Below are 17088 nucleotides of genomic sequence, written 5' to 3' on the forward strand. Positions count from 1 at the left end.
CACAAAGATAAAGTGATTTCTATTTGCATTGCATGGCACAGTGTCTGCAGAGAATGTACCGCAAACATACCAATGTAATTCCAATACAAAAGTGTGGGAACAGTATGCAACAATACAAATATATTACCTTTAGCTGTAGGAGTTCTTGCCTTCCAGTTGTTCTGTTGAAGCTCAGGATCTTTTCCAAGTCATCTATACATTCTCCTGTGTAGACACGTTCAAAGCAGCGATAACATCAGATTCCTGTTTAGTTTGGAGAGAGAGAAGGGCCAGTGAATTAAGGACACTTAAGCATTCTGCATATAGTAGCCAAAAGTTTTCAATTACTTCAAACAAATGCAGTACTGTAAGTCTTTGGTTGAATAGGTGATGGATTGGCTTGTGGTGCCTTAGTTTTTATTAGCTGACTTGTGTGTTTTAATATAAGGATTTATATAAACCTCTGCAGATAGGAGAATGAATAGAGTGAGTTAGCAGGAGTCTGAGAGCAGTGCAGTTTACAAGTACGTGTCTGTATTGTATGTTTTGTGAGTACAGTTTGGGTGAAATATATTGTTCAGGTTATAGAGGTACTTTTGAGAACTTTTGCTAGTGCCATTAGCAAAGCCAGATGAATTCCTGCATTGTTGCCTGACCAGCCAGTCCCTCCTACAATCTGTTCGAATGCAGGGTCTGACAGCAGCTCAAAAAGGAAAAAATAACTGTCCTAACTTGGGGCAGTCCAATCACAGAAGCTACTTTGTGACACATGTCTCTCAAAAGCAGAAGACAATTTGAAAACTCTCAAATTATTCAGAACAAAATATATAATTTATATAACTTAACCTGAGATAAAGAAGAGTTTGGTGCTTTGATTGTTGAGTCTGCCGAAATCCGTGCCGTTCCTAGTTTTCCCATTTTTATTCGCAAGGCCTTGTTTTTTTTACCCGAATGGACCATGCATTTCTGATTGGGTAATCCGCTCCTCAATCACGCCTATCTGAAACTGCGGACACAGGATACAGTTCCCGACTCACACATCTTTATAGAGTATTGTCAAAGTGTGTGGTTTTGGCAGGCCAGCAGGGTTAGAACTCGTTTCACATATCAATTTGGTTTCTGCCAGGTTGCCAGTGCTACATTACGCCTCTTTTTTTTTTTTTTTTGTTAGCATTATGTTGTTGGCTACATGACATGCTATTAAATTAATTAAATAGAATCTAATAGCATAATTTGAACTTATAATAAGTTAATACATTGTTTAAATGTTTAATTTTCTGGTTAATTGTATTAGTAAAACATTTCTTTCTCTTTGCAGCTTTACTTTACAAGAAGCGGATGAATGAGGACGGTGTTTAAAATAACATCAATCCTTTAATGGTTCCTTCATGACCACTAGCAAAACACTAAGGATGTCTTGAAGAAAAGAGGAGCGCCTATCTGCTGAACGCATCTTAGCACATGACAAGCCTTGAACCAGCTGACTAAATCTGGAAACAAACCTGACTAAACCTGGAACAAGGTGAATCTAGGAATAACTTTAAAGTATTGTGAGAATAAAAGGCTTTACAAATGTCTGACTTTTAAAGTATTGTTATTTATGACTTAATATACCAAAGCAGACGGATGGGAAGCATTTGACACAAATGCTGAAAAATAAACTGTCCCTTCACATATTTAAATCCAGTCTTAATCTTCATAATATTTTGAGCCATAACTCTGTATCTGCACAATCTTTTTTTTAATTTCATGTTTTGTATGAGTCCTAAAGTCTCTGTTATAACATACAGTACAATGGCTATGAATATTTATTTTTTAGACAGGCTCTAAAAGCAGCAGATCTCCAAAGGTACAGTAAAACTGCCAAATAATGCTTACTACAAGATGAAGTTCTGTCACAAAAACAGAAAACTTATTGTATTGTAATTGAAACATTTTTCATAATTCATCATTGGTTTTAATAGTACTGGCATCAGTGTTGCATTGACATTGAAAACAATTGAAATAAAAAATGACTCCTGTATTATGTTTTGGACATTTTGATAAGAATCTCAAGTGAAAACTTGAGCTCCGATGAATTATAGGTTGTATAGCTTTACATCTTCCAAGGAACAATGTTGATCAGGGTTAGATCAGCAATGCAGAACATGTTTGAAACTGTGAAAAATAGATCTTGCTTTTGGGACCACTAAAATAATGCAGTGAATCAGCCCAATAACTTGAGATGGGAGATATCCTGTTCCAAGTTAAAGTCTAAGCTTATCAGCTCATTCCTACATTTCTGTAAACGCAACTAGATTGGAACCAAAGCCAAACATTATTTTACAGAAACCGCCACTTTCGAGGGAGAGTGCTGATAAGATACAGGCTCCCAATAGGAACACTAAAATAAACCACTTTATATTCCAAACATAAAACATTAAGTGATTGAATCTGAAGTCACCACAGTGAAAAACAGAGTAGGTGGTTTAAACATGGGAAAGAAGGGGAAAGGACAGCTCAACTCCAACATCTTTTGGTTTTCATTATAATTAGAATATCGTACAATTAAGTCTAATACAGAAATTACTCATCTTGCCAGTGGAAAGCAGGCATGAACATTGCTTCTAAAGACGTTAATTAAACAACTGTTCCCTAGTCTTCCTGTGCTAATAGCGTGTCCTCAGATGACACCAGCCTTATTAGTATCACTGTCAATTTTCTCCAGTGTATTTCAGACAAACAGTAAACTTCATAGCTCAATTCAGACCACTTTGATCCAATAAAAGCAGGGTAACTTAATAAGGAGTCTCCGGGATGGTGCTTGGACACAATGTCTGAAGTAACACTGTGCTTTGGAGTCAACAAAAGTCGATATAGAGCTTGGTGTTTTTATTATGGATATTTATTTAGCATTTATTCATTGTGTAACAAAGGAGGTCCCACTGTAAGATTTGAACAATCAGTATTCAGTCAGTAAATACAAGGATTCTTGACACATTGTATTAAAGTGTACAAGTTTTGGGTGAAATACACTGTGGCCCGATGCTACAAGTGGTTATTGTTAAACAAGTACAGGGTCTATATTTGAGAGTAAAAGCTTTAAAGTGAGTTGTTGGAGGAGCGTACATGATCTGCTTGTCTCCATAGAGATGATCTTGCTTTGCCTAATACTTATAATGTTCCACCAAATTTATTTGATTACAGGTTTGTTATTACTCTTTATTAATCACTTGAAAACAAGATTTTTTACTCTGAGAAATCATCTCTCCACAGATGAGATTAGTAACATGACCTGGTGGCGCCACCTGCCACCGTTTTACTGTGGAACGTTTCAGGCAAAGCAATAGTGCTCAAGTGACTGTATACCCTTACAAGACAGTCATTTATAAGTACTACATTTACTTTTTTCTTGTCTGGGATGTTAAATTATTATAGGTTAATTGATACATTGTGTGTCTTGGTGTATCTGAATACACTTTTGTTGCGTGCAATTTACTATCGCACAACTGGGCAAATACAGATAACTACACCACATAGCAACAGCTGCATCTATAAGTGAAAAGGAAGGAAAATACATCAACCTGAAGAACACAAAGTTTAATTAATTGATGAATGAATGAATGATGTTCTTTTCTAATTGAAATAAAGTGTTTCTCTAAACACCCTTTCCTCTATTGATGTCTGCACAAGGAAATGTCCATCACAAACAGACCAATACTCTCCTATTGACACTTTCATTAGTTCCCATTTGACACATAAACAACATGATAACTGACTGTGAAAATACTCTAATTTCAACTATCACCATGCCAATTTTCAGAAAGAATAAAAATAAAAACAGGTGTAATGAGATTACTTCAGATATAGTTTTCACTTTTCACTTCCTTAATTGTATGTTTTAGCCATCTACTGCCATCTAGTGCAGTCATTTGTAACTATGACTTTATTATACATGCACTGATCTAAAGGGTTTTTCCCTGTCTCCTCAGGGAACTGATGTTACTTGAGCAATTAAACCATAAACTAAATCCTGAAAAGAAGGGCTTTCTATGATATGACTATCCAAGAGTTTGAATCAAATAAAGTTATATTATGCCCAATTCAGACTGCCTTGGTCCATTTTCATCTTCTTGTGTTTTATTGTTGTCTTAATCTTGAGGCAGCCACCTCAGATTGTAGCAAAACAGGAAGATGTGGTCAAATATGGTGATACATGGAGGGATGGACTCTGGAAATTTAAGATCACAGCAAAAAACAATCTATGATTTTCATGTGACGCTCAGGTTCCAACATAACCCTCACAGCCATTAAAAATATATACTATCATGCACACATTCATGTAGCATCAGTGAGAAACTGGAACATTCTCTAAATAAATGGGATAAGGGACAGAGGCTTAAATGGCTGTGCAGGACAACAAAAAGAGGGACAGGTCACCCTACTGACTGTTTTTTTTTTTGCCTAACAAATGCTTTGCTTTAATTTAATACACAATAAATGCATGCGATTGTCACTGTTTGTTGCTGTTTGATGTTTGCAGACAAATCGTTTTTATCACTTAAGGTGCCATACAAAGCTATATGGAGGCAGGTGGCAGGAAGATTTGGTCCTGTGTGGTGAGACATGCTCAACTTTAACCAGGATAATGATATTTAAAAAGTGTCCAGTGCCTTAACCTGCATGTAATGGACTTGTGCAACTTTTTCTTATTCTCAGAATATGGACAAGCCTCATGTGCAAACTCAGATCCTCCAGAATTCACTCACTAAGCTGCAGAGGCTGCACTAGGCCTAGTATTAATTAATGATTAGCTGCAGGTGCTGGGGTTTAGGCAGTAAGGATTCAGATCAGAGCAAGTCCTAATAGGTTTAAACTAACTGGCTTATCTATCCAGGGTTTTTGTAATTAAAAAGTAAATCAGCATTGTAATTGATATCATTAAAAGCTGAATTTGATTTCAGTGTGTCTACCTCATCTCTGGGGAGACAGTAAGGTCATGTTTATGTTGTTGAAGCTCAAAATCTTACATACAGTTCCTCCTTTGACATTATATTAACAAGGGACAATCTCTTCCACCGCGGTTGCCTGGTGACAGTGTTCTAAACGCGTGTGGTTTCCCGGGCAACAGCGCCTAAACAAAAGGCTGCGTGAAGTAGGCACATAGCCGTTGATTTGACTGCCTAGGTTGGAGATGAGTCGTACCAGCAGTTACCCTGAAAAAAACGGAGACAACCAAAATGAAGACCACTACCAAGGAGCTGGAGGTCAGATCAACAGCACGGAGCAGCCTGAAACGAGACTGTTGTCCGAATTTAGGAAAGACACAGAAGCACACAAAGTTTACCTGGCAGGACGCGGTAAGTGCAGGAGTGGGCCGTTGGCTGGGAGGAGAATGGAGTGATTTAGTTCTGTGGATGTTATAAACCTACTCACCTACGTTTGATCAGTCTGTTAAGGTTAGGAAACAAACAATTAAAAAGTAGACAAACATGAGCCTGACTTGTGTTCATTTGGCTAATGACGTGTTAGCTAAACTGCACAGGAAGTAGAATTCATCTCACTAAACTTTATTGACAAAACTTACAATCAAGGCTCATGTGCTGTAGCTATGGAAGGAACTGAAGCAGGAAAATAATAATCTATTTGCGAAGCCTTGTTGAGTTATACAAACTCATAATAATGAATAATGATCAATTTCTATAACAGAACACTATGCTCCTTTCCTGTGAATATGAAAGGCTATTTTTAAGACAAAATTGAGTTGAAATTAAAGCATTAAGTACTGTTTTAATGTAATTTATTGTCAATCAACACATATTCATTGGCCAATTTAATCATATTACAAACCATTCATAGACAGTATTAGGCCAAATTAGTACTTTTTTCAGTAGTTGGGACATACTGCAATATTTGTATTCCTTTCCACAGAGTATTTTGGTGAGGATGGGCAAACAATTGAACTGAGACTTGTCGGTAAAATAAAACACCAGTTAAGTACAGACCCAACACTTCGACCAGAGTACCCATCACCTCTTGGTCTGACAGAATTTACCAGGCAAGTCACAAAAGTTACCTTGGGGAGGAGTTTGAAGCCATTACTGGAGAGCAGGGTACTTTGTTTGTTCTATGTGTGTATTATTAGTGCTATAGTATAATTATCAAAAAACATACAATTTCTGATGCAGGTCTTGGACATCCAAACTCCTGGTTTTAATGCTGCTGTGCGTCTGGGGGCTGAACTCTTGAGAGACTGGTTTGAAAGCACTTCTTGGTCAGGGCAAGTGTACCTGTCTGTCCCTTGTGATGGTAACTACTTGTTCTTTTAAGATTCTCAAGAACTGTGTGGACATGAGTCATTCACTTTAATATTCCATCATTTCAATCATTCAAAAACGCATAGAATACTAATACTAATATAATTTGGCTGCAGAGCCATGTTACACAGCAGCAGGAATTACATGATGCAATGCTTTTTAAGACATCTTGATTTCATCTTTCACTATTGTCCCATATTATTCCCATGTCCTGTCCCTTTAGTTATGTTGATTTAAGTAGAAAAACCAAATAGGTAGAGGCCAAAAATAACACATAGTCTGAATATAGATCCATTATCCATAAGTTTCAGAAAGATTACAAAATATTGTCTACTGTCAATTTTTCCATTCTTTAAAAAACAAACAAACAAACAAACAAAAACTTAAGTTATATGAATATAAATACAGATTGATGAATAAGAATATATTAATTAAAAAAATATATATAAATAGAGGTCTGACTCAGAATGCATAATTTATTCAACAGCTTTAAGAATAAAAAACTTTAATACTCTGATGTAATTAAAAGTTTGGAGTGTCTGGGGGTTTGCTTCCCTTTATGAGTCTGTGTGTGTCTTGTCTAATATGTTATCTTGATCCCTCCTGCAGGCTCAATGGCTAGTATCTTCGAGGCAGCAGGCATCCATGATATCCGCCAGTATTACTACTGGGATGATAAGCAGCGTGGTGTTTGTTTGGACAAGCTTGTGGAGGATCTGGAGAGAGCTCCACAGGAAAGTGTTGTGGTTCTGTCTGTATCTGGCCATTACCCGACCGGAGCAGACCTTACTGAAAATCAATGGGATGTTATTACTCAAATCATTAAGGTAGATTAGTTACATTTATGAAATGACACAGTTCAAGTCACCATTATTGTACATATCTCGGCAGAGGCGCAAGCTGTTTCCTTTCTTTCTACTGCCCGTACATGCTCTCAGTACTGGGGATTTGGGGCGTGATTCAAGACCCATTCAGAAGTGTGCAGCGCTGGGGATGGAGCTCATCTGTGCACAGTCATTCTCCCACTGTTTCGGACAATACGGTAGAAAATTGACAGAATATCATTACATTGCAATAGTTACACTGAATATTCCCCCTGAAAAAGCAAGTAAGAAGGGAAAAGACTTAAATTATCTTATTTTCCCTGTCCTGTTTCTTTTATTGACCTCTTCTATTATGCACCCCACAATCTATCAGTAGAAACAGTAACATTTGTTTTTCTTTTAGTGCATATGTAAATAAAAAAAAATACATACAAGTATGAATTGTATAACATCTGGAATAATTGTACCTTTTATACCAATTCAACATGATTACAAGATGATTACAACATGATTATCTGTATGTAGGATAAACAAAATAAGAATCTTATAGAGCTACTGATTTATTTCATAACTATTCTTTTCTTTACCAGGTGAGGCTGTCGGTCATCTTTTGTGTGTTTTAAAAGACAACTCTCTTCTGATTAAAAAGCAGTGTCGTGCTAAGGAGATTGTGAAATCCTTGTGGGCTCAGCCTTCTATGATGGGCGCACATATTGTTGCCACTATTCTCAGTAATCCAGCTCATTTTGTTGAGTGGTAAGTGTATGAATTTACAGTACAGTCCTTGAATATCACAGAGAGCCACTATTATTCCTCATTATTTAAATACATTTACTCTATATATTCTGTTATTCATCAATTAGAACCATTGCATTTTATTAACACATTTTTCTTTTGTCTTTGTTTAACAGGCAAGAGGAGATAAAGTGCATTGTTGAAAGGTGCATGTTGATCCGACAACTTTTGAAAGAAAGACTGAGGCATTTGGGATGTCCAGGCATTTGGGACCATCTCACTACACAGCAAGGACTATTCAGCTGTATTGGATTAAGTGGTAAGAAATTTGAACATACTTGACAATATAGTATCTACTTACTGAGCTACACATTACATTTATTACAGCTATTACAAAATATTTACTTAATATTTCAGATTTTATTAGCAGCCTCAACAGATTTTATGTGTTTAACTCTCTGCATGAAACCATTTGGTCACCACATTGACTGACAAGAGTGTATTTTATGTACCCCATAACAGCTGTGAGGTATATACAGAGGTGGCGACTTGGAAGTTGTGATTTGGACTCGAGTCACTATTTTGACAACTTGATACTTGATAAAATGGACTGAGACTTGGAACGTGACTTGGACTTGAACGGCAGTGACTCAGGACTTGACTTGAGACGACTTGATTATTCTCCTCAAAAAATTATGCTTTTAGAAAATATTATTCTCTATACAGTTGATAGTTTCGGTGGTAAATCTTAAAGGAACAAACTGGAACATCGACAAATGTCCTGCAATAATATTGGAGGCTGTCACAATGAATTGACATATATATATATATATATATATATATATATATATATATATATATATATATATATATATATATATATATATATATATATATATATATATATATATATATATATATATATATATATATATATATATATATATATATATATATATATATATATAAATAAAATAGATAGACACACAGACACCCAGACACACATTTTTAATTTTTTTTTTTCCATTTAGGCCCACAGGTGGAATTCTTGGCAAACTCAAAGCATATCTACCTTCTACCAAATGGCTGCCTAAATGTGAGTGCAATCAATGGAGTGAATCTGGAGTATGTAGCAGAGTCTATCCATCAAGCCACTTCGCTGTGACATTGTGATTATTACAGAGGTCAAGGCACTGGTATTGAAATGAGTCCTTAATCTGTTCAGGCTAAAAGCTCTACTTTTAAGTGACAAGGTGTTACAACATGTATTACATATAAGCAGTTGTGTGTAAGAACAAAGATATCATGCATTGTAAAAAAAAAAGAAAAACAAAAAAAAAAAGAAATCATTTAGGTTATAGTTATACTGTCATGATGGTGCATTCAATATTGGGTATGCACAGTTGTATGTATATTATGTATGGAATATCATGTATTTATATCTAATATATATATATATATATATATATATATATATATATATATATATATATATATATATATATACACACACACACACACACACACACACACACACACACACACACACACACACACACACACCCCCACACCCCCACCCACACACACATATAACTTATATATTTACTCACATAATATAGTCCATGCCTATACACATTCACTCTCATGAAATATTGAATTTATTTAATTAAAATTTTAAATTAAGTTGTTTTTTTTTGTCTTGTCAGATTTAGGAAATGATTCAGTACAAATGACCATGTTTGTTTGGTTGTTATTTAGTCACAAAAACATAATTGAAAATGTTTTTTTCAAATATTACCTTTACATCTCAAAGAGCTTTCTTTTATTAGAAAGAGACCATTATAGTGCCCATAGCTGTTTTATACCAAAGAGAACAGGATATTTTTATGCAGCTGTGGGCTTTGCCTTTTCATGTGAGCAACCTTAAGAGAACTGCTGGTCCAATCAACCTGTTCCACAGTACACATAAATCAAGACCTTTTGATGCAGTTTTAAATCCCTCATGTACATCAAAGCTTTCATAAGCAAGACTATGTGTGGGACAATTCAGTGTCTTTTAAGTTATGTTTGATGGTAATTGCAGAAAACAGGAGTCACCCAAGTCAAAAGTCCTCCATGTCAGATAATTCATGTAAATTGGCAGCAGAGAATAACTTGGACATGTCTCAAACGTGTGGAATTAAGATTCAATCTTAGAAACTGACTTGAATTAACTCAACAAAAAAAAAAATTGTTGCTCTGAAATAAAATTAGACAGTTGAACCCTAGACTTGGATTTGGACTTGGAACTTACAGATCACTGAGTTTTGGACGAGTGACCTATGTCTTTGTATTGCATTAACAAAGTTAACTGCTATCATAAAATCCTCTAACACTTTGGGGAGACAATGATTGGATTAAGTTGATGAACTGGCGGGGAGCAGGAGCAGAGCATGCCTTCATCATGACTGGTGGAAATTACGTCAGCTGACTGTGGCGCAGCAGGCCCCTGGGTGCGAGCAGAGCTGGTCAACTCTGATCAATGATTAGACGTGACTCACCCAGAATCACTGGTAATATCTGCTTGTTATCATCCTAAAGACTGGCTTTTGTTAAAGCTAGTACAATACAAGCTGTTGCCCATCTAAAGGACTGATCATGCCATAGTATTTGAAGTTATTTAAGAGGATGATAGACTGAGGAGGGATGGTCTCTTCCATATAAATTTCCACTGTATCATAAATTCCAGACAGCAATATTAAAAAAAAAATATGTATTGATTCCTTAAACACTCAAAGTGCTCCATGAACACAATCTTGCTCCTTTTGTCTGAAATAAGACTGCCCTAAGAGCCAGGGCTCTAAATGTCCAATGCCTGTTAGCTGCAATGGACAAAGGGATTGTACAGAGCATTGGGCACACAAGCTACAGGCTTTGAAAAAAGAAAATGCACGGCATGACGACACACATTTCTAATACTTTTTTAACTTATCAATGTAGCTTTAAAATCTGTCAAACTGACAATGTTTTGACAATATCCCATGCCCCACCGGGAGGAGACCCCGGGGAAGACCCAGGACACAGAATCCCTGCTTAGATGGCTGCCCCCATCAGGCCCCAGATAAACAGAAGAAAATGGAAGGATCAATAATATACAATGTCTATGTAACTTCAGTAGGCCTACAAATTTTTTTCTCATCTTTATGGTTATATGGTCAGGATCTTTCAATGGTTCTTGGACAGGCATATGCTGTGAAAATTCCAATCACAGTAAGAGTAGGAGGCACTTGCTTCTTTCAAGACAAACCAAAACACAGGTCTGATGATCAGCAAGTAATCTGAATGCACCACATAAACAGAACAGGTAGTAACATTATTGCATCATTTTCCTTATATGTACCCCATTATTTTCAAGAGAAATTATCACCATGACACAGGATTACCTTTGACCTTCTGATGTTTTCTTTACCTTTTCACTATTCAACCAAGAAAAGCCCTTGAATCGTCAAACCAAGGAAAAGCAAATCTCTTCATCTTAGAGTGTGGTACAAGAGCCCTAATCATTCAAAATTCACGCGACATCCCTGTAAGAATCCACAGTTACCCATTATCCAACACATGTTTTTGCACTTGAGTTTTCAGTATTTCCCTTTTGGACCAAACTTTATTGGTTGGCTCCATCTTTAGTTCATCTCAGACTTATAGTGCATGTAAATTATTAACATTAAAATGCAGCACTGTGTTAGGCAGTGGGGCAGGTTAATCTTGTGACAGATGCATTGGTTTGATCTAAAGCAAAACATTCAAATTGAAGCCAATTAAATGCCTAGAATAATGCCTTCAAGCTCACTCTATAGCCATTTGACAAGATTAAATAAGTTCTATGTGCCTATTCTAGTGGGGCATTCGCCTTGATCAATTACATGGTTTAAAAAAATATATATTCTTGCTGTGAGCAGGGTAGATGCATACATTTAATCAGTGCGCTACTGTGGAACATTCCAGACAAAGCAACATCTCCATAGAGTCAAGCTGGTGGCAGACCCTCCACCTGTAAAACACATAACAGGAAAATGTGTTAATAAGGATCTTTGTAATGACATTAAAAGATCACAAACCTTCAAAACAGAAATAAAGCAACAAACCAAAATAAGCCTAATGTGTTTCATATTAATGATTTTAAAAGGCCACTATGAGAGGTTATAGGTTTTGTTTTGAATGTTAATATTCCACAAAACTGAGCAATCTCCATGGAGACAAGCATGTGACTCCTGTTAACCAAGTATTTTTGGCAATAAAATACCTGTGATTGTGTCGTAACGGCTAGTGCGGACCAAGGAGTGCAGACTCGGGGCAAGTTGACAGTGTTTATTTACAGTTTGTGCTAAACAGTTTAATAGTTCGTTTAACACACACGGGGAGCAGGGAGCGGGAGGTAGACCAGACGGGCGTAGCGCAGAGCAGGAACGGGAAAACCAGGACCGGAAAAAGGACAGGATCAGGACGAGACCAGGGCAAGCCAAGCAGGGGTTGTCCGGAGCGGGCACGGAGACAGCCAGGGTCAGAGCACGACGGGACCAGGGACAGGACCAGGGAAGACCCAGCAGGAGTAATCCAGAGAGCGGGAGCCGGGGCCGGAGACGGGAAACAAGCCTGAGACCAAGACGGGACAGGAGGCAAGGCAGAAGGGTGGACTATACCGGAGCTGGAGCGCAGAGGCAAGAGCAGGAACGAGCGAGAGCAGGAACCTGGAAGGTGGCAAAAATCCAATGGCAGGCAGACAGGCAGACAGGCAGACAGGCAGACAGGCAGACAGGCAGACAGGCAGACAGGCAGACAGGCAGACAGGCAGACAGGCAGACAGGCAGACAGGCAGACAGGCAGACAGGCAGGCAGACAGGCAGACAGGCAGACAGGCAGGCAACAAAATGCAAAAACTAAGCTGGAGCATTCACGTTGACACGCGGACGGTCTGGCTCCGAGTGTCTTCTGCCGAGCCCTCAAATACCTGGCAGCAGGTGGAGGTAATTGCGCTGACGCGCTCCAGGTGTGCGCGGGAGGAGTCAGGAACTCCGCCCAGCTCCAAGCAGACAGGTAGGGGAGGGGACAGAGCACAGAAGGACAGATAATGCAGGCCCCATGACAGATTGAATAAATGTTGGACATTTCAGTCAAAGCAATAACATTTTTATGAAACAAGCAGGTGATGAACCTTCTATCTTTAAATACGGTATATAAATATGCAATAGCACAGACCACTGCTGTAAGATGGAAGCTTTTATGATTTTGATCATATTGATTGGTCGTCAATTGGTTTAAATAATCAAAACCCTAATTCTGACTGACCTCTGTTGTTGTTGTTTTTTTCACCTTCAAATCGATCCTCAATGTGTGACCTATAATAGATGTAATAAGATCTGTGCTCATATAAAATGCAGTCTTTTGTCATGCAGACATCTCCTTACGTCATACAGTCTTATCAGTATGCGCCCTGCTCCTTTTGTCAAATATTTGTAAGATGACGCTCACACACTGACCCCCAATGGACTACTCCAACTCCACCGCAGTGTCATCTTTGGCTTATTCTGGATGTAAAATCAATTGTTCATTATATGCAAGCATTATGTACTATTGTTGCCCATAATTGTCCCATTATAAAAAAAGGACAAATTGCTTGTTAGAAGGAAGTAATTAACTTGTAATTCATAACCTGGGTGAAAACATTTCACAGAGTGTAGGGGAAAGGGCCTAGATCTGAATTTCATAATAGTAGAAACACATTGGGTCATAAGTAGCAATTAACCAGGTCATGTGACAGCTGGCCAGCATTTGGATACAACAAAAATAAAACAGTCTTTTTGATCAAAGTCAGCACACATGCACAAATTTGCTTGAAGTGCGTAACAACTAAAACAGCTTTAAAACAGCTCCCCCTTAAGTGTTGAGGTTTAAAAATCTCAGATCTCATGATATGAAGCTGTGAAATATGATAATTCTTATTTAGGCCATACATAGAAATAAATAAAAATAGTAGGCTTACTATAAATTACTTAACATTGTAGCCTGATTTTTAGACCTAGTAATAGCAGAAAAAACTAATGTAAAATGTATCCACTGTATATGCAACATATCTCTATATCTACATAAACAATACATTCAACAGACCAGACAGACAAGTATGTTAAAAGCAATAGACTACAATATTTTTCCTAAATATTTTAAATACCTGCCCACGATGCAAATAGCCTCAAGAAGAATAATAGTTGAACTATTTGAGATTACCTTTCGCTCTGGTGAGTAGCAGAAGGATTACTGATGCTAGTTTCTGCCCTGTGATGCCTTGGGGTTGTCTCGTGTCAGGTGCGCGCACAGAGGACACGCGTCAGAAGCGCTCTGGGTTCTGGAGCTGTCAGTCAAGTTTACAGGCGCTTAAATGCGCGGAGCAGTCGGTCGTGCGCGCACATGTGCGTCGGCTCCTCTTGCGGACTCATTACAGCACATTTCAGTTATGAGCGTCCTCACTGAGTGGAACTGCAGAAGCTCCAGGACGTGCGCTTTAGAGCGGCTCACCTTTACGTGAGGGTTGGATCCCATCTCTCCTGGTCGAATATATCCAGCGCTCTCACATTGAACTCAGAGGAGGTAAGTGTACTGTGAACACGGTATTATTTATTGTAAAAAATAAGGCTTTTTATTGACTGTGGCGGCAAATGAGCTATGGATCTGGTTTTACAGTAGCCTATAAAAAGTATAGGCTAATCACACCATTGATCTTAGTTTGTTAAAGCATAGGCTAATATTTGTTGAAATAAGGCATTTTCGATCATGTTGAGCGTAATAATTCTCAAAAAACAGGAGACAGTGCTTTATGCACAATTTGTTAGAACTAGCTTGTTATTGTTCATGATTATGCAGTCAGTTATGAGCAGGACAACAGGGAGCCAAATATAAACATTTATTCTGTTGCTAATGTTCACTCATGACGCATCAATGTTTGTCAATGTAGGCTCAATGTACATGTAAATGTCTCAGTGTAAATGTAGTCTTTTGTGTGTAAGACTCAAATGGATATAACATCTAATGTTGCTGTTTAAAACATTATGTCGTGGTAAATAATATCTGAGTTATTAACAGTGTTTGACTGGCGAATTCACACTTTACTTTTGTCCTGGTTCAGTCCTGGTTTGAGCCCAGTTGAACCCTTGGTTTGGCCCTATTCTGCCCAGTTAGTTTCAGCAGGCTTAGTGCCTGTAAAGTCTGAATTTTTATGTAATGCCTGTGTCTGGTATGTGCCTTAGAACTGAGGGAAAAATCTTATTCATTTCATTTCATTAAGTTTACAGTGTGTCACAGCATTTTGTTTCCACTCTGTCCTAATGAGGCTTATAGTATGGGAGCAGCTGTCCTCCACCACTTTCACTGATTTTTATTGCAACTGACACTCTGACATTTAACAAAGCATGTTATTGGATACACATTATTTTTGGATATTAATGACTTCACCTTTTCCAGCTTGATGTTACTAGTTGGAGATGGAGAGCATCAGCAGTGCGTGGCCCACAGAAGTGAATGAGAGTGACACTGGCCGGGTGTTTGAGGTGTCTCTGGAGAATGGCTCATCTAAACGCAGTCCTCAGTTTGAAGGCGTGGAGCTGCTGCAGTCATTCAAGCCACTCATCATCCCCTGCTACACTGTGGTGGCTCTTGTGGGCGTCTTTGGAAATTATCTGCTGCTCTATGTGATCTGCCGCACTCGCAAGATGCACAATGTCACCAACTTCTTTATTGGAAACCTGGCCTTCTCTGACATGCTCATGTGTGCAACATGTGTGCCTTTCACCTTGGCTTACGCGTTCAATCCCCACGGCTGGGTGTTTGGCCGATTCATGTGCTACCTGGTCTATCTCATCCAGCCTGTGACTGTATACGTGTCAGTCTTCACCCTCACTGCTATTGGTGTGGACCGGTAAGTGAGAGCCAGAGCCATAATCAACACTCAATCAATACTGTTGGAAAAACATAATTGCATGTCACAGGTTGAAATAGTACATTTGCTGTTTCTGATATTCTGAGAACATAATACAAAAGCTTCTATTGTGTTTATAATGAATTGTTAAAAAAGAGCATTTGTCCATAGGCTGATAATGTGTTTTCTCCTTTGCTTCACACCAGTGTGTTGTAGATTTTTGACAGCTTGCCATTTTGTTATTCTCAGATATTATGCCACAGTACATCCTCTGAAGAAACGTCTCTCAGTTCTGTCCTGCACCTACCTCCTGACTGGGATCTGGCTCCTCTCCTGCAGCTTGGTGGCCCCGGCTGTTGCACACACTTACCATGTGGAGTTTAAGAATGAGGGCTTCACCATCTGTGAAGAGTTCTGGATGGGCCAAGAGCACCAGCGTTTGGCCTATGCATACAGCACCCTATTTGTGACCTACGTGCTGCCTCTGTCTGCACTCTGCATCTCTTACCTGTGCATCTCCGTCAAACTGAGGAACTGTGTAGTGCCAGGACATTTGACTGAGACCCAGGCAGAGACCCAGCGGATGCGTAAACGCAAGACCTTTCGGCTGGTCAGCCTGGTGGTGGCAGCGTTCGGCATCTGTTGGATGCCCATTAGTGTGTTCAATGTGCTAAGGGACATAGACATTGGTTTGATTGATAAGCGCTACTTCCTGCTCATTCAGCTGCTCTGTCACCTGTGTGCCATGAGCTCCTCCTGCTGTAACCCTTTTCTGTATGCCTGGCTGCACGACCGCTTCCGCGCCGAGCTGAGGAAAATGTTCACGTGCCGACGACGAATCGGCATCTCTGCCAATAACTGTGCCACAGCCAGTGTAGTTTAAAGTGCGATGTCCATGAATATGTCATGAATACAAAGGATTTTTGTCTGGTACAGATATTGATAAATTACTTCACTGGCTTCAATTTTCACATTTTTCAGGTGCATACTGTACATAGAAAGATTTGAGTTTGCCCTGAAACCTTTCAGTCACATTATGCTGAGCAGATACTTATTTGATACTTTATATAAAAAGAAACAAAATGCATAGATTGTACATGCTTAAGTCTGAAAATTTGCTTTGCTTTTAAAGCTGCAGATTTATCCTTGGTGCTGAAATCAGCGGCAGACAGACTGTATTGTGAAGCATTTATAAATAGATATGTCCTTGTCCAGTGTAAAAAAGCAGGAACCTTTGGAAACGTTGCCATCCATTTCAGTGAAATAAATCACTTTACATATATACGCATACATATTTTATGTATCTAAA

General features: G+C 38.4%; 3 protein-coding genes across 3 annotated transcripts in view; all 3 read left to right on the plus strand.

The window, feature by feature from the left end:
* adrb3a (adrenoceptor beta 3a) overlaps positions 1–3625 on the plus strand; it is a 9886-nt gene extending 6261 nt beyond the window's left edge. The window contains exon 2 of the mRNA XM_033973364.2: positions 1298–3625. Coding sequence (XP_033829255.2) covers positions 1298–1325 — 28 coding nt within the window. The 3' untranslated portion in view covers positions 1326–3625. The remainder of the gene's footprint in view (positions 1–1297) is intronic.
* A 1455-nt stretch (positions 3626–5080) lies between these two features.
* got1l1 (glutamic-oxaloacetic transaminase 1 like 1) lies at positions 5081–9148 on the plus strand. The gene is made up of 8 exons (XM_033972510.2): positions 5081–5318; positions 5890–6071; positions 6147–6267; positions 6885–7102; positions 7167–7317; positions 7690–7855; positions 8011–8153; positions 8866–9148. Exons 1-8 carry the CDS (start codon positions 5153–5155, stop codon positions 8997–8999), a joined length of 1281 nt encoding a protein of 426 aa, XP_033828401.1. The 5' UTR covers positions 5081–5152; the 3' UTR covers positions 9000–9148.
* Positions 9149–14397: 5249 nt separating this feature from the next.
* On the plus strand, positions 14398–16720 carry prlhr2a (prolactin releasing hormone receptor 2a). Its single transcript, XM_033972691.2, has 3 exons — positions 14398–14455; positions 15326–15779; positions 16029–16720. Exons 2-3 carry the CDS (start codon positions 15346–15348, stop codon positions 16660–16662), a joined length of 1068 nt encoding a protein of 355 aa, XP_033828582.1. The 5' UTR covers positions 14398–14455; positions 15326–15345; the 3' UTR covers positions 16663–16720.
* The last annotated feature ends 368 nt before the right edge of the window (positions 16721–17088 follow it).

Source organism: Periophthalmus magnuspinnatus, chromosome 9 (genome assembly GCF_009829125.3).
Source record: "Periophthalmus magnuspinnatus isolate fPerMag1 chromosome 9, fPerMag1.2.pri, whole genome shotgun sequence".
NCBI classification, from domain to species: Eukaryota; Metazoa; Chordata; class Actinopteri; order Gobiiformes; family Gobiidae; genus Periophthalmus; species Periophthalmus magnuspinnatus.

Excerpts from the sequence above, each read along its gene's own strand:
- got1l1 (XM_033972510.2), top strand. The coding sequence starts at position 5,153 with ATGAGTCGTACCAGCAGTTACCCTGAAAAAAACGGAGACAACCAAAAT. Across the intron at positions 5,319-5,889 it reads AGTTTACCTGGCAGGACGCG|AGTATTTTGGTGAGGATGGG; the intron begins GTAAGTGCAGGA and ends TCCTTTCCACAG. Across the intron at positions 6,268-6,884 it reads CCTGTCTGTCCCTTGTGATG|GCTCAATGGCTAGTATCTTC; the intron begins GTAACTACTTGT and ends TCCCTCCTGCAG.
- prlhr2a (XM_033972691.2), top strand. The coding sequence starts at position 15,346 with ATGGAGAGCATCAGCAGTGCGTGGCCCACAGAAGTGAATGAGAGTGAC. Across the intron at positions 15,780-16,028 it reads ACTGCTATTGGTGTGGACCG|ATATTATGCCACAGTACATC; the intron begins GTAAGTGAGAGC and ends TGTTATTCTCAG.